The 22,122-nt window shown below is 37.6% G+C and overlaps 1 protein-coding gene across 6 annotated transcripts in view; it reads right to left on the bottom strand.

Moving 5' to 3' along the window:
- Positions 1 to 22,122, bottom strand: part of EPS8 (epidermal growth factor receptor pathway substrate 8) — a 129,833-nt gene that overhangs the window by 22,387 nt on the left and 85,324 nt on the right. For all 6 annotated transcript variants that reach the window (XM_058852882.1, XM_058852883.1, XM_058852881.1 and 3 more), the window contains 11 exons: positions 20,609 to 20,676; positions 18,501 to 18,662; positions 18,152 to 18,301; positions 15,779 to 15,861; positions 13,688 to 13,824; positions 10,881 to 10,954; positions 9,687 to 9,813; positions 9,243 to 9,331; positions 6,903 to 6,977; positions 6,132 to 6,280; positions 3,533 to 3,716 (listed from right to left, as the gene is read on the bottom strand). In XM_058852882.1, coding sequence (XP_058708865.1) covers positions 3,533 to 3,716; positions 6,132 to 6,280; positions 6,903 to 6,977; positions 9,243 to 9,331; positions 9,687 to 9,813; positions 10,881 to 10,954; positions 13,688 to 13,824; positions 15,779 to 15,861; positions 18,152 to 18,301; positions 18,501 to 18,662; positions 20,609 to 20,676 — 1,298 coding nt within the window. The remainder of the gene's footprint in view (positions 1 to 3,532; positions 3,717 to 6,131; positions 6,281 to 6,902; positions 6,978 to 9,242; positions 9,332 to 9,686; positions 9,814 to 10,880; positions 10,955 to 13,687; positions 13,825 to 15,778; positions 15,862 to 18,151; positions 18,302 to 18,500; positions 18,663 to 20,608; positions 20,677 to 22,122) is intronic.

Here is a 22,122-nt window from a genome sequence, read left to right as displayed (position 1 = left end):
CTTTGATGTTTTTGCTTTCAGCTTATTTTTTTTCCTTATCTCTGTTGGTGTGGCTACAGAAAAGGTTCTCACCTAATCTCTGCCTCCAGGTGCCTGATGTGGCACCCACAGATACTCACTTTGGGGACTGAGGGTTCATGGAAAGCAGTTAAACCCCACAGAACTCCCCACACAAACAGAATATTCTTTAAAACACTATTATCGAGACATTTTTAGGAAAAAAAATCTCCTGTGTCACCTGGTTTATGCCTTACATCAAAGGAAGCAGGAATTCAATTTACTTCACACACAAATTATTTGCATTGTTTTAGCCTCCCTGGACACTCTCTGGCGGTTGTTTCATCACCATTTCAAGTTCTCACTGCTCAACTGCCTCCACCTTGAACCCCTCTGCTAGGAGCTGCACAAGTGGCTGGATCTTAAGATCCAGGAATTCAGGAATGGAAAGAAAAAATGAGTTTTTTAGGGGTGGGAACCTCCAATACACTTTTCCTGATGCCAGAGCCCTGCCCAGCAGGGAGAACAGGGCCATGCATCATCTCTCTCCTCTCTCAGCACAGCTCTGCACAGCCAGCCTTGGTTTTGGGGAGGGAATTCCAAACACTTCCATTCTCATCTGGCTTTTCCAGCCCTCTTCATTGAACAAACTGTTACAGCAGACTTAAGAATAATTATCCTGGTATCACCCACTCCAGGGAGGTGCTTTTGCTGCAGATAAAACAGCATTTTGCACTCAGGCAGCTTTTTCCAGCTGAGCACCTGCAGCATTTCACAGCTATTAAGCAGCTCAGTGCCTTTTCCCCCAGGGATGTGCCAGGGAGGCATGGGCACAGGGAGCCAAGGTGCCAAGGTTAAATGTTTGCTCAGGACCTTGTGGGAATCAGAGACAGTCATGAAACCAATGCCTGACATCCCAGGAACCAGGCACACAAACTGCTTCAATGAACTGGGAGATTATTATACATATACACATATAAATATATATATATATATTTATTTATTTCATTTTTGTGTGTGTGTGTTTGTTTTGAAGGTTAAGACAAAGAAGCTAAGATGGCATAAACAGCCACCAGTGCATATAAAAAGACTGAAGTGAAATCAACTCCCTGAAGAACAAGCAACTGAAATACCTTAATATATTCTCCCCCTTCAGATTTGTTTTAGGCTACTATATAAATAAAGAACGTGAAATTCTTAGAATCATCAGAAAAGAAATATTAATGATCTTTGTTTAATACTATTGGAAAAGTTTCAATACTGTTGTCATTATTATTATTATTATTATTATTATTATTATTATTATTATTATTAGGAACAATATAAAGAAGAAAACACATGGAAATGTAGATCAGTAGTGAAAAATTATGGTTTTTGGGAGCTCACTAGGGAAGGAGGGTGACAGCGATAGCAAAAGCTACATTTCATATTACTGCACCCATTAACTTTACTAAATGCTTTTATTCTCAAAATGAATCACTGGAAAGAACTTACTTTTGATCACATTTATTCTTGTTTATCTTGTTAGGCATAAAGCCATACACTGCTTTAAGTGATCAAATATTTATCATAGCATCTCTCCTTTGCTTGGCAGGGTTTTTACCAATTTTTTTTTGTCTCTAGTAGACCTTTTCTTTTTTTTAACTAACAGTGATTTTCACAAAAATAAAAGTTTTAGTGTGACTGGGAAGCTTTGGCTGGGGAGGTTGTGCTATCTCAAATTACACAATTGATTTGCAAGAAAACAACATCCCAAAATAGCCAATAATAATTCCCCAAGATAGAAAGACTCTTAAGTAAACCTAGGAAATTCTTAAGTGTGTTCCCATCTCACAGATGCTAAAAGGGTACCTTGGATTAGATTTAAACTAAAACCAGTATACAAAAATAAAGTAAAAATTTAAATTAAATCTCGTGTCCTCTCAGCTAAAGACAAAACATTCCAAAAGGAATGATTTGTATGTTTAAAAAGGCAATACCCAATTTTTGTTAATTAAAAAGCAACAAAATCCACATATAGTCTTAAAATTTTCACAAAAATCAAAGCTCATTTTCTGATAAATTCTATTGAAAAAGAAGGGATAGAATCTTGGTTGGGAAACAAAGGGTTGGCTATGAAGTTGCTCAGAAAATGCACCCTGGTTTCTCTAAAGGCTTTGGATGATGCATATTTCCATTCTTTCAAGAGAATAACCTAACTTTTGCTAAATTTGTGACATTCCTTTGAAGAAAAGTTTGGGAAAATGTTTTACACAATCATTTTCCTCAACAGCAAAGTTGTTTTTTTTTTTAAGTTGGCCTAATCTACCTGACATGGTATTGCCCTGAGAGCAGCTCTGAATATTTATAAGCAATACAGTGAAAGAATCAATAGATTAACGAAAGGAATAATAAATTCCACACTGATGAATTAAGCCCAAAATTCCACCAAAAAAGGGCAGTTCCCTTCTTTTACATTGTGTGCCTGTGATTGGCAACTCTTCAGACATTGCCCAAAGTATTTATGCTCAGAATCAATGGGATCTGAGAGCAGAGCTCAATCAAACTCAACCTTAGAGGCTTGGGTTGTCCTCCCAGCTGAGGCAAAAAAAAATTAAAAAAAATTATATATATATATAAATATATAAAAATAAATATATAAAATATATATAAATATATAAATATATACATATATACATATATTAATATATAATATATAATATAAAAATATCATATATATTTTATATTTATATAACAATACATATATATTTTATATGTTCTAGACTGCATTTTTTGCTGGCTGAGCAGGTATTTGGTTTCCTCTAACTTCAACGTGAAGCCTGAAGAGCTTCCATTGACAGGAACGTGGAATTTTTGGAACTCCCGGAATGCCCCAGGATATTGCCCTCAGGAAGGAAGGGTTGGTGTTAATTATTTAATTACCAGAGAGCTTTTGCAGTAACCTTGGGATAAGCAGTTTATTATTTAAGCAGAAGGTGGAAGAGACCCATTTTTGCTGCCAGCATTGATGTGCTCAAAGAGGGGGAGAGAGAGCGGAAAGAGGGGGCCAAGAGCATGAGAGCAGTAGGTAATTCAGGGGGTAGAGAGAGAAAGGCAAGAGGGGGGAAATGAAGAGGGATTAAGAGAGCTAAATTCTAGTTACAATACATTATATCTTTATCTATTGTGAATATTCTAATTCCCAGTAACCACCCAGTACATGACACACATTCTATAGAATTTACATATAGCCTGTACGAATTACTACAATACCATACAGTGTTACATTTTAAACTCTAAAAACTTTACAAATTCTTCCCTTGCTGCTTGATCTTTGGATTCTCAATCAGCAGAAGGGTATTGTTCAACCAACAGGGATTCTTCTTCAGCTGGCTAGGCTATGGTTCTTTGGTTATACAGTAACTAACACTCAGTATCCTATAGCTCAAAGCCAGTTTTCATTTCTATTTCAATTCTAGGATTCACATTTTCAGAATCTTTCGTTAAACAATCGTATCCATAAGGTTTTCCTGCTTCATCCTCTCCAACAACCCACCTCACTTGACAGTCTTTTCATCTCTTGCTTGCGCTGTTGCTCTGCCACGTTTGCCACAGACTCAGCCAAATGGTTGAGTTCCTGCTCCTTTGGAGCTCCCGTGAAGTTCAGCAGAGGAGGCTCCCAGCCATTTCGGAAACGAGGGACGTACGGGGGAATAAAATGCTCTTTTGGCCATTCAGCTCTGTGTGAAAAGCAAATTAGAAACCTCTGTCAAGGGCCATGTGAATGCTGGTTTAATAGGGTTCCTGTAAATTGAAATTCTTCAGAATTGTTACTAGTATAGAGGAGAGGGTGGGGTTACAGTACAGGCAGAAACATGCTAGAACAGGGAGAATCAGCAGAACACATTTCCTCCCTGCAGTGCCTTGCAGAAGGAACTTGCTGCTTCTGTAAGGATATGTCATAAAGAAGCATCATTTGTAGCTTTTCACTTACAACCTTGGTTGATAATACTGAAAACAAGTGTCTTTCTCCCGGGAATCTCTATTACATCAACATTTTGTTCTGATTTGCTCTATATATTAGATTCTTCCTCACCAGTCCATGACTATCACATTTATCAGTAGAGAATTCCATCTATCACTTTACCTGTTATAATAAGATATTTCTACAAAAAACCTCTGAGATCATCAAGTCCAACCTACAGTTACAAACACCACCATAAAAAAAAATATTCTAAATACCCCAAACCATTAAAATTCACTGATACAGCTGATTCTTATAGAATTTATCTACTGATCACCCATTGGCTTTGTGGGCTCCAGAAATGAGAAGCCCAAATGTGCTTTAAAGAGTTATAGTTTAAAGAGTGCTAAAACACAACAAACTTCTGCCTAATAGCAAAGGATGGGTGACAGAAGATTCAATCAGAAGAAATCTAGGGCTTGTTTTAATGGGGAGAAATATTGCAATGCTCTTTTTGTGTGAAAGCACCAACAAAAGGCTTCAGAGAAAACAGCTAGCTCTGTTAGAATATCTCTAATATCAATCTAAGGTGTGAAGCTTAGGGGACCTAGCTACATCAAAACCAAAATAAACAAGTAGCTTTTAAAGATTAAAATAGATTTAGATTTAAAGATTTAGATATAAACCCCACCCAGCTATACATACTCCAGGACCCAAGAATTATCATCACATATGCTGTTTTATAGTCTGGATTGATCTTTATAAAATACTGTGCTACTTTTTCAGAGTTCCATCAGCGTTCTCTGTTGTAACACCAAGCACTTAAATCAATGCTTTCCTGCCCTGCCTTTGCACTACACATGACACTCTGTCCCACAATATAAATTACTGAGTCTTCACAGTGGAAGCAGAAACAGGAATGTACATTACAGGTTTTTAAAGGCTCAAAACCAAGGATTTGCCAGTCACACGAGCAGCCAGCAATTCCCAGCCTGTTGGGCCTGGCTTGGTCAGTAATCCCTGATTTTATCATTCCCCTCTCCTGCTGCATCCCACCCACCCCAGGGTACCTCTGGATACTGAGATCAATCTCACCATCAATTCTAATCCACACAGATCAGCCAACTACATTTTAAGTGCTCCATTCTTCACTACCAAACACGAGCTATTTCTCTTTCCATTACCCTTTTTTTTTTCAGGATGGACTAAACAAATGGAGTAGCTCCCAAGAAAGGAGCCCATTATTTTGCCCAGTGATCCATTTTCCCTGGCTATGAGGCCATTTCCACTCCTTCCATGCAGCCTTCCTTACACTCTGCAGCTTTCAATCAACCAAATAATTAATAAAATAATTAATAATAATAATAATAATTTTTAAAAAATAATCCATCTGGTAGACACTTGTGTTCCAACCTGAAATTTGGATGAATAAACACAAAAAACATGCTGTATTTCCAGCCCAAGTGATTGCATACTTCATCATCATCAAACGCACTTATCTACCACAGATGATAGAGTCAAAATGCACTTTGCTAATTAAAGATTTTTCTTTTGAATGCTCAATTCACCTAATTTCAAACTACAGAATTACCTTGAACCCAACAAATGCATAAATAAGTGAACTTTCAGCTAAATCACAACAGTGAATCCATTAAATGCAATGTGTAAGGTATGCACATGTGACACAGTTCAGTCAAGAAACATTTTTTTATAATTAAAAACAATTTTATAGCATTATGATGCTTTTAAAGAAGACATTGCAAATTTTTAACTATTAATAATTATTGGAAATTGAAAACAGACATTTGTAGCTATTATTTAATATTTTGTCACTCTTTATTGTGTCTTCAAATTGTTTTTTAATGAAGTCCAGATAAATGAGCTGGAAAAATAATGGTGAAAAACAACTGGAAACATGCAAGGGATAGCTCAGAAAAAGATACTCCAGAAGATTATGTCAAGAGGTTCTGGATATCACTGACAAAAAAAAAAAATGTCTCTGCATTTTGTCTCTCCTTGAGATCCCAAATCTGAGTCAATCTAAAGAGTTCCTCTCCAAAACCTTCAAATAACAGTTCTCAAGGGTCCAAATCCTAACAAAGTAATATTGAATTGGTCGGGGGTTAAGACACCATGTTGATAAATTTGATTTTAGAGAATACTCTCTGAAATCTGAAGATGTTTTCCCCACCTGGCTTTGGTCCATGAATCACCCAGGGACATCCACAGCTGTCCCTCCTCGCTGGTGACGGTGTATCGCAGGAAGTCGATGGTGTCTTTTGTCAGGAGGGGGCTGAGCACTGTGCCAGCAAGCTCTGGACCTCCTGTTGTCTGCACCACCTAAATCCAAGGATTAAAATAATGCCAAGAACACACAGGTTGTCAGTAAGGAAGCGGCTTGTCAATGTATGTTATCTACATGAATGTGAATTTATGTTATCTGCTGCTAGGAAACGGTCATTACTCATAAAAACATACCCCAGAAGTAAAAGCCCCTCTGAGAACCTGAGAGGGTGTCTTGATGTCCTAAAAATTAACTGAACTATTTATTGCTGGAGAACTGTTGCTCTGGTCACCATCCATTTTTTATTTAGACCCATTCTGGGCAATAATATTTTTTGCTTTAGTGATCAAAGCCCCACAGACTTCCATTAAATATGCTTTCAACTTTCCTCCTGCATTATGTAGAGAACCTCGATTTTTTTTTATTGCTAGTCAAAAATTATAATGGGAAATTGTAACACAAGGCTAAAGATGATTTAAATACATTTAATAGAAGGGAAAATATGCAGAAAATGAGATAAATTGTTTTCTAAAGAAAACCTCATCCTGAGATACAAACATTTTCCTTACTTATTGTCCAGGGACATAACATTTCAATCTTGTTATCAGTGAAAAGGTTACAGAGCATATAAATACAAGAGGTCTGAAGGTAAACACTTAGAAAACTGTAAAACCTTACCATATGTAGTGGGGTAAAGAGAAAATGAACCAGATCAGCTGCACTAGGATTTTGGATATGGAACTTCAACTTGGCCTGAAGGAATAGAACAAATGGTAGACTTTAAGAAGCATTTAACTATTAAGACAATAAATACTTCAGGTAAGAGTGGCCATCCTGCTCAGGCCCACCTAAGCCCAGTGCTTGGCCTGCAACACCCAAAAAGTGCCCCTCCATCCCACTGCTCTTGTTTCCATGCATATTTTTGCACCTATCATGCAAAACAAGAAGTTCCACAACCAAATGAAATGTTTTGTGGAGAAGCATCACCTTTGGAAATCTGACATCTCTTATTTTCATTAGTATTCTGCAAACTCTTCCAATAAAACTAAATTGTCTTTCTCAATTCACTTTTTCCTAGCAATGCTCATAACCATTTACAGACTTATTAGATTATTCCTGAATCTGGTCATTTTCAAGCTGAAGTAATTCCTTCAAGCATTCTTGTCCACCCTGCACCTTCAATTTTGCTACACTGGCCAAAAAAATCAATCCAGGTAACATAATGGCATACTGATGCTCTTTGTTAATGTTCTGTTGTCCTTTTTTTTACCCTGATGCGTTTTGCCATTTGCTTGTTTGATAATACTGAACACAAGTGTCTTTCTCCCATGAATCTCTATTATATCAACATTTTGTTCTGATTTGCTCTATATATTAGATTTTTTCCTCACCAGTCCATGACTATCTATCAGTAGTGAAATCCATCTATCACTTTACCTGTTATAAGGTATTTCTAGAAAAAACCTCTGAGATCATCAAGTCCAACCTACAGTTACAAACATCACCATTAAAAAAAAAATATTCTAAATACCCCAAACCATTAAAATTCACTGATACAGCTGATTCTTGGAGAATTTCTTTTATCTACTGATCACCCATTGGCTTTGTGGGCTCCAGAAATGAGAAACCCAAATGTGCTTTAAAGAGTTATAGTAGTTTTTATTGCATCTTGCCATCTGTTCCTCAAACTGCTTTTGGCTACCCTTGTTCTGCTTTTTACATCCAACTGTCCCTCCAAATGAAGAAAGGAGGAGGAGGATGTGTTTTTGCTTCTAATAACTTCCTATATGTTGCTCCTCAGTCATAACAACCCAGTCCCAGTCTATCTGAAGCTTTTTGACAGATGGTAGGCATTTCTAGAAGCTTCCAGCATGAGATTTTAAAACCATTTCCATTCTACTTGAAGATATTATTCTTCTAGCTACTCCTTTTATTTTTATACCAGATTCTTCATTTTATACAGTTCTCCTTGCCTGGCATAAAGCACAAATTTCAGGCTTTTGTTGCTCCTGCAAAAATGCTGAAGTGAAGCATTGTTAAAGGATTGTCACAGCACAACTCATCAAGAGCAGCACTAGAACCAGGTCCCAGATGCTGCTGAGCATCAAAACAAGAGCTGTGACTTCTCCTGCACAGAAGAGAAAGATTCAAAGATGCACAGATTTTTCTTGGGTAAAAAAAAAAACTAATTGAAATGCAGAATGCAGTAAAAAGAATGGAAAAAAAACCCTGGACATGACATCTTTTACTGAGGACAAGCAAGTTCCAAGATATTCATCCTCCCTCAAAAGAGCAATCCCTTAAGGTCAGAACCACAACACTTGATGCAGCCTTTTTTTTTTTTAAAAAAAGGATATTTTTAACATGTCTAAATATTTCCTACAGCCCTGCAATCAGAGCTCACTCCCCAGGAGGAGGAAAGAAGCTGTTTTGACTCAGTGGACTCAAGAGCAGTTTTCCCCACTGGCACAGCCTCCCCAGCAGCTGGAAGGGACAGTCAGTGTCTGACAGCAAATGCTTTGAAGGTCCCACGTGCTGCCTCCCTTGAATAGGAGGCTGCCACTTGCAGAAGAGGAGATGCCAGCAGAAAGCTCCTGAATTATCATTTTGGCTGACTGAGAACCCGTAAAGAGACACCAATTTGTTGGATGGAATGCTCTGAGGCCAGAAGCTCCTGGGTGATGATGGCAACAAGCACAGGGAGTCTGATGGGCACGGCAGAATAAAATCAAATTAAATAAAATCAAATTAAGGCTGCAGCTGGTGATGCTGGCAAGCACAAAACAGAACTGTGAGCCCCACAGACCTTTCTAGGAATTCTTTCATGATTCAAAATCACATTTTCCAAGTAAAAGGCTTTAAAGAACCAGGGAAGGAAGATGCTGAACACCAAATGTGCTCATCTAGGCATTGTGCAGAGAAGCTGAGGAGCAGCATCCCAAAGCTCAGAGGCCAAGCTAGCCCAGAGGTGGCCAGCCCTGGCCTCCCATCTCATAGCCACGAGCTGCTATCACTTACCAGAAGATTGAAGCCATGCTTGAATTTTTGGAAGCAATCAACAAATTCATCTGGAGGTGGTGGCTTCGCACGGAGAGTAAGAACACCCTCTGGTGAACAGAAGGAGATTTTTATACACCCATTTATAGTTATATAGCTTCCATAAATATTCCAGGTAATGTAAACAGCAAAACACACCAGAAATTTACTATCTTACAGAATTTTGTAAATATAGAACCAAGGCAGGAGCAGATTCTGTGGTCACATCTCTAATTAGTCATTCCCCACTGACTTCAAGCAAATGATTTTCACAGGTTTCCCTCTAAGCATATACTGCATAGGAACTTTTGTGCTCAAATTGAGAGAAAATTGCTACACTGATGAAGAAAAACCACACAAAAAGACATTTCCTAGCTGCTTCAATGATCCTGAGAGAAACAGAATGTGTGCACTATGAACTCTCACCTCCAGGTCCTTTCTTTTTACTTTTTTTAGTTTTCTTCCTCTTTGAAAGCTCAGCAAATGCTTCAGCAGCTTTTTGCAGTTTGGTAACAAAATACTCTATGTCATCCAAAATATGGTTCAGAATTTGCTGTGGGAAAAGAGAAATTTAAATTTAAAGAAAATTAAATGTTTCTCTACAGAACCTATAGCAGAAATACTCCAGAAATTGAAATGTCCAGACTCCCAGACACCAATAGCTTCCTTGGAACAAATTCCATGCTGGAACATTCCACATTTAGACTCCTTGTGTTTTTAAGTTTACATACCCATAAAGTATTTTAAATTTTAATTTTTTTAAAAAACAGAGGCCCACTGGAAGTTTTTAAAATTTGTTAAGTTAAGCTCAGACTGCAATTACACAATTTATTTCCACATTACATTTCTGCTGAGAGCACAGGAAAAAAAATCTCTTTGATTTGAATGGACAGCATTTTTGTAAAGAATATAACTTCCTAATCTCCTTTAGCACTAAGTATTAAGCTATTTGGTGAAGCTCTCTACAAATTAAGCTGTTTGTGAAGAAGTGCTCTTTGAAGAATTGATTTCAAAGAGCAACTGGAGGAGAATGAATGAACCCTGGGAGAAAACACAGACACCAATCCAGCAGGTCCCAACACACTTTTCTCAAGAGCCTCTGATGTTGCTGAGGGCAAAATCAGAGTGGAGGAGTAGAAAGTTACAAACGACACATGGGGCAATATTTGATCTTGCATATACCATAGAACATGCCAAATATTGTTGCTTAAATGCAGGAATGCTTTAAGTTATAAATAAACACGGTCCACCTCTCTTCAGAAATGATCATGTTTATTTTCCAGGTGTTACACATATTCAAGTCCTGCTAAATTGATGGAATTTTTTTTATCTTTACATAGTTTGCTGAAATCTGTCTACTTAAAAAATTAAAATTTATATTTCCAGCTCTTCACAGCAGAAAATTTGTCATCAACATTCAGTGTGTTTTTTCTTTCTTTTTAAAAAAGAAAAATTCAGAAAATAAACTGCCACCTGTTCCTTTTAGATCTATCACAACAAGCAGAGGCTGCTTGGAAAGCTTTTCCTCCGAATTTCCCATGTGGAGAAAAGTCTTCCCACAAAGGAGAGCTGCAAAATTTCACAGACATGATGAAGCATCATGTGTAGCTTCTCACTTACAACATCTCTGTCGATCCTGGCTGCTATCATCTCTGCTGTCTCTTCCTGCTCATGGTATTGTCTGTGCTTTTCATCTGCAAAGAGGGCAGAAGAGAATAAGACATGCATATATGAGGGATTAGAATATTAGTATTTAATAATTATAAAATATAAACAAATTATATCATATTATATTATATTATATTATATTATATTATATTATATTATATTATATTATATTATATTATATTATATTATATTATATTATATTATATTATATTATATTATATTATATTATATTATATTTCTTCTTTGATATATAATATATAATAATATAATATATATTAAATTATTTTTCTTCTATAATATACAATATATTATAATATAATATATATTATATTATTTTTCTTCTATAATATACAATATATTATAATATAATATATATTACATTTCTTCTACAATATATAATATAATGTATTATAATATAATATATAATGTATAATATGTAATATGTAATCTATTATATATGATATACTATATAAATAATTATTGCATATTCTATATAATTAAATTACACATAATCATATATTATAATGATATCTATTATTATATATATACTAAAGTATATATATACACTTTAGTGTACTTTAAAGCATCAATTGTATAGAAGTTGTTATATTTTTGTGTATATATAATTATACATAATATATCTATAAATATATAAACAAAAATATAACGATTTCTATACAGTTGATGCTTTAAAGTACACTACTGTAAGAAAAAGATGGACAAAACTCAACCATTCCCTTTGCAAGGACTCCACACAAGCTGAAAATCTTACACCCTAATGCCTGATCCTCTCAAGGCTCACAAAAAAAAGCTTCTGTACGTGCTTTCAGTCCACTTAACTACATAAATGAAGTTAACTGCAGAAATATGGTACCAGGCTTTAAATTAATAAACAAAATTCAACACCAAATGGCAGATTAGAAATACAACATAATTAGGAATCATCCCATTTTGAAAGATATGCTGAAAGCTACTCCATTAGAAGCAAGAAAGAGTGCAGCAACTTTGAAAACTATTCTTATGTAAAAAGTTATTAGCAAAAAGGGATGCCAAGTCTGGAAACACAGAAAGGAGAGAGAACGATGTGATAGGACTGATATTTCCAAATAACAACGCCCAGAGTCAGAGACTCTTTGGAAAATAACAAGGGAGAATTTTTTGAGGAATTACAAGTTTTCCATTTTTAACCCTGCACTGCATTTGTGAACAGCTGGGATTTCAGTAAATACATTTTAGGAAAGACCCACCTGAGGGGAATAAAAGGAACTGCAGGAACTAATGCCCATAACTGGTCCTACAAGACACTAAACTAATGAAATTTTTCTGATATCAGAACCCAAGCAAAAGAACAAGACAGCCTTTACTCAAAACAGATGTAATACTGTAGGCACATAGATTAAATAATTCTTAACATTTCAGTTTTCCCTGAATATTTGTAGTTGGTTTTTTTTGCATAGTTGTGTACTTTGTTGAGTGATATAGAAAAATTTAATGAAACAAAAATTATAAGGAATCTAAGGGTTTTTTATGGTACAGTTGTGATATCTATTATTAAAAGAAGCAAAGAAAACAAACTAAAAGAGGCTTCATCTTAACTTTTTTAGTCTGTTTTATAGAAGGAGCTTTATTCTGTCTAAAGAACTTTTATTTTTAAAGAAATCTGATCAAAATGACAACCATCAGACAGAAGAATCCCAACCCATTAAGAATGTTACAGCATTTCCTAGTTAAGGCTTAAAAAACCACCCCAAGAACCAAGAACAACACCGATAAATAAATAAATAAAACCCCCAACAAACTAATTAGCCAAAAGCTGCCATTATAAATTATGCTGATCTCAATTCACCTTTTAATCCATGATAATACTTTTTAGTTGTCCAAAATATCCCTATTGTGAGGAGAACATCATTAGATTACTGTGTTACTGTTCCCACCTTCACAAAAAAAACTCAGATTAAAATCTGGGACTCACACCCAGCTGAGCACAAGAAAAAGAAGTTTTACTCAGTGAGAGGAATGAGAGATTTGTCTTTAAAAACAAGCTGTGGGTCTGCTGGTAGATAAAACTAGCACTGAGAGATAAAAGAAACAATGGGATGGATTCCACTCATTGATGAAGGGAAAAAAGATATTTGCCTCTACAAACAAACTGTAGGTTTGCTGGTAAATGAAACTGGATATTGAAAGATGAAAGAGGCAATGGGAAACGCCATAAATTCCATAAGAATTAAAAATTAAGAGGGAGGGTTACACATTAGAGGGGAATCTTAGGTGTCAGGCGTTCTGGGAAGTCTGTACCTCTCAAGTACCTCAGCCAGTGGGGAAAGAGAGGGACATGGCCGGGAAATTGGGATAAAAAGGAGGCTGTGTCCTCCAAAAATTGAAGACACCCCAGGGGAATGGCCCATGGCCTCTCGCTTTATTTGAATACAGTAAAAGGACTCCTCTGTCTCCTTTTTGGACATAAACCTCTGGTGCTTGTGGATTAATTTTCCTGACAACAGGAATCCAGAAAATGGGCAAATGCAAGTAGATGACAAGTCAGATTCTGGCAGTCAGATCTTCCTCCCTAGAACAGGCAGCACTGGCTTGGGGCATTTCAAACCAGACTGGGAAAATCTGCTCCCAGCAAGAGCAGAGGGCTGACCTTGTGCCACCACTTCTGCATCCAGCCCAAGTGCCCTTCCCAAATGCCCTGTGCTGATGCCAAGCACCGTGCACAGCCGCTCCCTGGCATGGCAGCCCTCAGGAATACTCACACTCCCCCTGCTCCGAGGCCCACGCCGACCACGCCGCCACGCGGCTCCGCACGTCCACCTGCGTGATGGTCCCCGGGGGCACGGGGGCAGGTGCCCGTGGGGGCGGGGGGATGGCACTGTCAGCTTTGGAGATCATCCTGGAGGAAGAGGAGAAAGGCCAGGAGTGAGGCTGGAAGGAAAAACGTTCTGTTCTCTAGCGCTCGGTCAGAGGAAATGAGGAGGCTTCGCGAGGCCCTCTTGGACTGCAGGCCGCACTTTGGGCTTGCCAGCACTCAAGCCACAGTGTGTAAATATATTAAACACAGCAGGAAAGCCACTCCACCAGAGAGTTTGAACCTTTGTCACCTGGGAAATCCCCAGAACATGCCAGTTTACACAGATAAATTAACTGGCTTGGGCTTATTAGGTGGCATTTTTACCATCACAAGGGTGGGATTTGTCTTTTGTATGAGAGAAGATGAGATTTGAAGCTGTCTTTCAGCCATCACAAATCAAGTATTTAGTCCCCTAAGTCTGGCCAGTTGTCAACCACCTTTTGCTTAAAACCCTACCAATAAATCCAATCACTGGCTGATTTGTTTTGGGCCTGTTTTGTTTTAGCTATGGGCCTGTGCATCCTATCCCAATACAAACACATCAATGTCCCCCACCTGCAATTTTCCAGTTCTTAGTGAAGTTTTAAATACTGTGAGGAAAGAGGTCTTTGAATTCATTCTGCAGCTTGATACCAACAGATAAAATAAATCACAGTCGCTCCTGTCATACATATCCCCCCATTCCTTCCCCAGAGCTCTATTTAAAAACTAAATTCACCTTCTATAAGCCCATCTCACAGCATTCAACAACAAGACCACAAAACATCAAATGTCATTTGGTCTTTGAACAGAGAATAACAAAAAAAAAGGAAAACAAAAACAAAAACCCAAACAAACATTTCCTTTGCCTTTCCTTCCTGCAGTCCCCTTTCACTCATCAATGACCCAATGCCAGCAGGCACAGGAGCCAAAAGGGAGGATCCAGCACTCAGCTGCCACCCACGTTTGACCTGGGGGCCTCACAGCCCTCAGAGACTGATATCTCAGATTATTTGTCCCAACAGATGTATTGACCTACATTCTTTTCCCAATTAAATCTCATTAGTTTCCCAGTGCATCCAATGTGTTGGAATCCCTCTGGATTGCCTCGTGGTGCTTATGCCTGGTTTGCAACAGTCCCACTAATGCTTGAGTCTATTTGTTTAACTTTAAACCTGCAAATGGAGTTAGACACAGTTCAGGTTCTCTTTTGTTTTTCTAGGAGTACCCCTTGCTCTAGGAAATCTTCACAGGTTGCACATCAGGATTTAAAAGGTATCCAGAACTATTATACATTCATTCTAATTTTTGTCCAGCAGAAATTTCTCTATCTGAGCACAATTATTAATGAGAGATACTGTCACATGCAGCTACACACTGAATTTCTAACAAGCTACTACCATCACCGTTAAGTATCTAATATATTTGTGCCCTTCCTTTTATGCCTCTGTTTGCTACATCTCACTTCTGTATTAATCTTCTCTGAACCCAACAGGTTCCTTCCCCCATAATTTCCAGCTGGCAGAGAAGATTTTGCTACCAGGGAAACAAGAAGTCTTCAGCATCGTTAAACAGGCAGGAAGACTACTCAATCTTCAGTTGCTGTTTTATTTAACATCTTCAGATCCTAAAACCTTTTAGAATAATCTTATTTACTTGGAGTTATGGGGAATTTGCGGGTTTTTTTAATTTAAATTCTGAACTATTTGACCCATATGCAGAACTGAAACATGCAATGCCATTCTCTGGCAAGTGGAATTGATCTCAGTTGTTCCCATCACTAAGGTGGAATTGGGGAAGGTAAGACTGACACTATAAATTGACAGAATATGAGAAAATTATTAAAGCAAGATATGGCTTTAATACACATAGCTATGGGAGTATATTATTAGCTAGAAGGAAAAAAGCTCAAGTCATCCCAAAAAACCCCAAAAGACAGCAGGCAGACCTGGAGAGCTTCTGAATGCTGTCACACTGCTTGATGACCCTACACACTGCCAAGAAGTTGGATTTTTACCTCAATGTCTCCAGCCTCTTCTTTTGTTTCCCACTTTTGCTGTCACTGATTGCACTTTCAATATCTTCATGAATAAGGGTAGCCTAAGGAGAAAGGAGCAGAAAACATCAGGAATCAGCTACTGCATCCAGACCTTTGAAATAAATATCTCACCTTTAGATAGAGAATACCTTATCAAATCCCATTTATTCAAAAACACTGGGACAAATTATTTTACACATGAACAAAAAAAAAAAAAAAAGGACAGAACAAAATCTGGGAGTTGGTATTTTTGTCATTACTCCAACTTGAAGCATTTTCATCACACAAGTACGTAATCTAGACACCAAATTTGTCTGAACAGCTGTAATTATCTCAAGTCAACCACTATTGCATAAGCTACTTTTTTCCCCTCTGCATAAGAAATTTCTGGTTGTCTCAAGTATTTTGTTTGTCTCAGACTATAAAAAGAAAATCTACTAAACATAGAAGCAGCAAAACTACTATAGATGGCAGCAGCACAAGCATTAAGAAAATAACTCATAATGATACAATTTCCTTTCAGAAATAACGACACAGCCTCCAATTTCTCTTTGATGTAACAGAAGATTAATTTTTCAGAAGATTCCCTAACGTGTACGTTCCTGCCACTCCACAACTGCAACCTGCCTCCACCAGTGGCCCCACAAGTGAAATTTTGATGCATGTCTAAAGCATTATTTTAATAGATCTTGCATTAAATAGGTCATGGCTTCTCGTAGGATTTACAGTGCTCTGTTACATGTCTTCAGCTGACAAATTAATTTCCTACAAAGGCTGTCAAAGCCCAAATCTGTCAGTGCCTGGGCTCACTCTGCAAGGACCATGTATTTCTTAGTACCTTCATAATGCAGAAGTGTGTACCTTTTTGGGAGGAATACATAACTTCTGCTAGGACCAGAACAAATTGTTGAATTTAGGATTTGAGGGGATTACAGGACTTTTCAGGCTAAAATGGATTCCACTACAGAATAGTTATGATACTTAAAGTTTACAGAATTAATAGAAAAAAAACTTCAGGGGATAAGAGGAACTTGAACCCAGAAGAATTCCATTAATCCAATACTCTTGGTATTTACTGTGTAATGTTTTTCTTGTTTATAAAATGTTACAATGCCCCAAACAGTATTGATTTTAACTATTTTTTATTGCAGAGGCTCCTGGAGTTGCTTTTAACTTCCATCAAAAGCAGGGAAAAGCCAACCTAAACTTTCAAAACCAGAAAAGTTACATGGGTAAGGAAAAAAAAACAGGGTATGGCCACAGAATCAAACAATACTTCAGAACAAAGGGATTTACAAGTCATGCTTATGTACTCCGCATTTTTATGTGTACACAGAGGAACAAAAATTTCAAAAATTAAATTTTGAAATTTCTCTTAAAAAAATGAAGAGACCAACACTACACATTGAGAAGCTGAGTCCAAACACACCTCAAAAGGGATCCCTGCATTATTTAACACAATACCCCTGAACTTCTGACAAGATCCCACTTTCCTTTAAAACAGCAAATTCTGAGCAACAGATCACACAATATCTAATCATCCTCACAGAGCTCTCACCATGCTAATTCCAAAATTGTTGCATGGTGTGATTAACAATCTGTTGTTTCATGACAATAATACAAACTGCTACAAAGGAATTAAGAAATCCCTATGAAATTGTCAACTGGAATTACAGAGAACGGCAAACAGAATTAAAATTTATAACCTCAGAAATAAAGAAGTATTGTAGAATACATTAAAAAAATAATTTACACTTGAAGGTAATATTTTCATCAGAGGCAAGCAATCTCTTTCCTTGTTTTGCCCCTCCTGCAAGGACTGTTTTCCCTTTCAAGATCTCTCCAGCAGAGCAGAGATGCAGAGAGGTGAAAATGTAGAGAGTGTTTAATTGTTCAGGGACAAAAAGAGCAGAAAGAGTAGGCAGGAACCAGGGCTCAGATGAGCTCTTTGAAGACTATAAAATAAATTTGAGGCAATTCAAATTATTTTACATCGCTTTTTTCAGAAGTGTGAAGGCAAACCATAGACATTTTCCAGAGCTTTATATATTTGCAATTCTAAATTAGCAGCTATAGAGTCCAAGAACCAATATTTGCAGTGAGGATATATTTGAGCATGCACAAAGAATTCAGCTCAAATATCAGATTACTCCTTTGCAATACACACTACACTACTAACATACTATGAGTAGTGCTGATATCATAAGTGGATTAAATTTAGAGCATATTTACAATAAAAGTACAGAATAATTTTCTATGAATCAGCTCATTTGTCTTTATCCACTGTTCTGGTCAATTCATACAATCTCCCCTATTCAAATAAGTCATAGCAGATCTCCACTATTATCTTACCTTAATTTCATCACACTGGAAAAGATGCAAATCAGGCTTGTTTTGGGTTGGTTCTTTACATATTAATGCAAGAATTGAATTGTAGTTGCATGCATTCATCACAGCTTGGCAATGCTGAATTGTGCTTAAAGGAAAATTCTCCAGTTCATTCTGTCAGAAGAGGGGAAAAAAGAAGAAAACACAAAATACCACCTTACTATACAGTGTCCTGATCTCAGAAAAACTGCATGAGCTATAAAGGGAAAGTGATAATAAGCTAATTAAAATCCTCAATCTCACATACATGTTTTTTCTGCTCTCTCCCTTTTTCTCTCTCTCTGAAAATGAGACTGTCACTCACAGATCTTACCTTTGATTCCAAGTCCACCAAACTGACAGCTTTGTCATCCACTTGAAGAATCATGTCTTGAGTCCACACTTTGCCTTTGGCATCCAACAATTTCAGCTTCCTGATTCCATCATCCACTGTAATCATTGCCTCTTTTCGGTCCAGAACAAAGGTGGTCAAGTGCTGGTGAGTAAGACGTACATTTAAAAGAAATTATGATTGCAATTTCCCCTATTGTTCAGGAGTGTCAGCATTTAAATTGCCAGCAACACAAATTATTCATGAGTAAAAGTGTCTTTCTATATGACAGAGCCCACCTCTAAGACAGGGGGAAGGCTCTTTGGTCCACAGTGTCGTTTTAAGTCAACTCATTTTTGTAGCTTGCTTTTTGACACCCACTGTCATTTCCTCACCACTGTAAGCAGTTAAACTTGAAGGCACATTCTGACATCCTCCAGGTATCAAAGCTAGAATTAAACCACGAGTTTTAATTAGCTTTCTTGAGGAGTGAAAACCTGTCTCTCTCTTGGCAAGCTGAATTCAGGAGGTGCCAGCAGAAGCTTCCCAGAAGCTCCCTGCCAATGCAGCTCCACCACCACCCTGACCTGGAGTGTCCTCATCTCTTCCAGAGCTGCCAGTAGCCTGCTGGTGGCAACCAGGACGGGCTTGCATCTGACTGGGATACCTTATGGACAGGCTGGTCACTTTTATGTGCAGCACAGAAGAAAATAGTAACTACTTTTGCTCACCATCAGCTTGGAATATTCTCCAGATTCAATTAACGGCCTGGAAACTAAAAAATACATCACAAACATCACCTCAGCTAGCTTCCCTGTCATTATGGCTGTGGCAATTTCTCCTTCAGCATGCCAACCATGCAAGAAAACCCACAAAATTATTTCATTTTGTTCAGGCATAAATCCACCTTTGCATGCTAATTGAAGATCTGGTAACACTCGTTCAAGCTGAACCACATTTAATGTACATTTGCTTATCAGTCTTCTAAATAACTTTAAAAAAATGAAAATAATAAAAAAAAGAATTAACTGTGCTTTCTTCTGTAACAGGATAACAGCACATGGTAATTACAGAGAAGAAAGTAGGTGTAAGCTGCATATAATCAAAGTATTTAAAAGAAGTAAAGTGAAACAAACTCTGTACTGGCTGCTTAGCCAGGAATGCTTAGATTTCAAATGCAAACACTTAATTGTTATGCCAGTACAGGACCAAAAGCGTTATGAAGAACCCACACAAAAATAGACAGGCAATTAGAACCAACACATGTACTCATTTGCAAGCTGATCACAGGAATGATGCACTTGAAATTAGGAGTCTTCTGCATATGATCTCGCAATACACAGATGATTTGAAACCCAGTAAAAAGGAGCTGAGAATCTGTGGTGCTTTCAAGACTTGGCTTAACCCATGACTGTGGTCTGATGGCAGCAGGAGAAAGTTTGAGCCAAAGTAAGGCTCCAGAAGGAGGCACTGCATTCAAAAGTGCTTAACAGGCTACACACAGGCACTCAGGGCTTACCCTGCTGAATATTTTAAATATGAGAGCAGCATGCAGTAATTCTTCAAAGCAGCTTAAGACAGCAAGTCACTCACTTGGCTCTTCACACTGGGGAAGGATCTGTGCAGGCAGAATCTATTTAACTACCACGTATTTGACTCACTGGGGCTTTGAGGGGTTAATGCTCGACACTTTATGAATATTCTAATACCTCTGCTGATTAGATCTGATCAGAGTATTAGTTTTAAATATCACCCAGTGTGCCTTGCCAGCAGCACAGCGTTGTTCAGCTCTGCCTCATCTGTGCAAGGAGCCAGGTTCAGAGACGGGGCAGCACAAGATATTGAATCGATGCCCCGTTGAGAAGTCCTGTCTGTTTGCCAAACTACACACAACTTTGCTTACATCCTTCTACATCCACATTTCAGCTCATTATGGAAAAGCTACAAAATTTGAGACATTTCAGCGTAATCTGTTCTGAAGTGGCCCCAGGCTGGTGGGATATTTTGGAAAATGCATGTGCCTTCAAGCTTCTATATCCTCAAAAAACCATACAGGCAAAAATAACCACATGTAACCGAGAGCTGGAATTGGTGTATCACTCTCATCTCACCTCCACGTGGTACTGTGACGTTTCAGATATGCTGCTGACACTGTCTCGTGCATAATTCTTTCTTTGTTCTAGAGATGGGAGGAAAAGAAACAATAATTATTCATTCAATGCCCTATCCTGGTGTCTTGACTGCTTCTCAGAGACACTTTGGACAAGTTGTATACATGAGAAGAGGAGATAAGCTGTGGTTCATTTCTGTGTTTCAGCAGAAAATACCTCCACCCCCACATGGTCCAGCACAAGGACCATTTTTACGTCAGCAATGTTACCAGAGAGCTGGTGGTGCCCACAAAATCCACTTATCTCATCCAGTGGGTCAGGACACAGGAGGGGAGCAGTGCTCTGACTGGAAACACTTGGGAATGCTGATTATTAAAATCTTTGGCTTGTCACTGTAGAAGCAGCATAATAACTAGCACTGGGCTCACTGTATCTGTATGAGCATCCTTGAAAGCACAAGTATTTTCTGATATATACAAATAATTCTGATGTTAAATCTACAAGACGACAAAGGCACACACACACACACAAAAAAAAAAAGACCTGACTCATCCTTTATTTCTTCCTAAAGTATTCAATTCATTGAATTGCTAATTTGGAAATAGGCATGGAAGTATACACACACATACCAAAATTTCTCTAAACAGGAAGATTTTTCAGCTAACAAAACACAATGCTGCAAAAACAGAAACATGATGTGCCTTTTACTCTGTACAATAGATTCATGTTAAACCAGGAGAGGAAGGAAGGGGAAAGGCAAGATGAAGACACAACACACACCCACACCACGAAGTAATGAATTTAGATGAATACTGAAGAGCACTTTTCAACTCTAGTAGAAAAAAAATTGAATGCAAGATTTGGGAGCTTTGGGTATTTTTCCCTACAACCACTTAAGTGCCTGATCTGGAATGCCAGGAGTTCCTAATAATTATTATTAGGAATATTTTTTATATATATAAAATATCTATTATATATTACATATTAGGATTATCATAGGAGTTATTCCTAATAAATAATGTTTCACTTTGTTGTGAAAAGGTGACATGGCTGAGAGAGGTCTAAGGAAACTCTGGAAGTAATTTTTTTCCTATATACCATTAAAAATCTCCATTTCTGATCTTCAAGTAAAATAGGTGGTTTGATCTTTTTTCATATGATGAAAATACAAAAATGTACATACGAAATCCATCAATTTCATCACACTTGGAGTAGCTGGAGGTAAAATAAAGGTGATTTTGTGGACAGGAAGGTTAAGTTACTTTTCGTAAGGTAAAAAAATTCTGTGTACTATGAAACATATGATCTGTGACACACAGAGATGTGAGTCCATAAAAACCTCCCCTGCAAAGGTTTCTTCTGTGAGCAGGGTTCATCCATACAGGAATTCCAGGTGCAAAGACAGCAGTGCCTCCATTTTCAGATGTCACTTGTGGAAGCATTTGTCACATTTTAGAAACACACCACTATCTCTTCCCTTCTCAGTGACTTTCACAAAAAACAAGTTTCTGAAA

The sequence above is a fragment of the Poecile atricapillus genome, chromosome 18 (genome assembly GCF_030490865.1).
Source record: "Poecile atricapillus isolate bPoeAtr1 chromosome 18, bPoeAtr1.hap1, whole genome shotgun sequence".
Classification (NCBI taxonomy): Eukaryota; Metazoa; Chordata; class Aves; order Passeriformes; family Paridae; genus Poecile; species Poecile atricapillus.
This window is presented reverse-complemented; position numbering and strand designations above follow the sequence as displayed.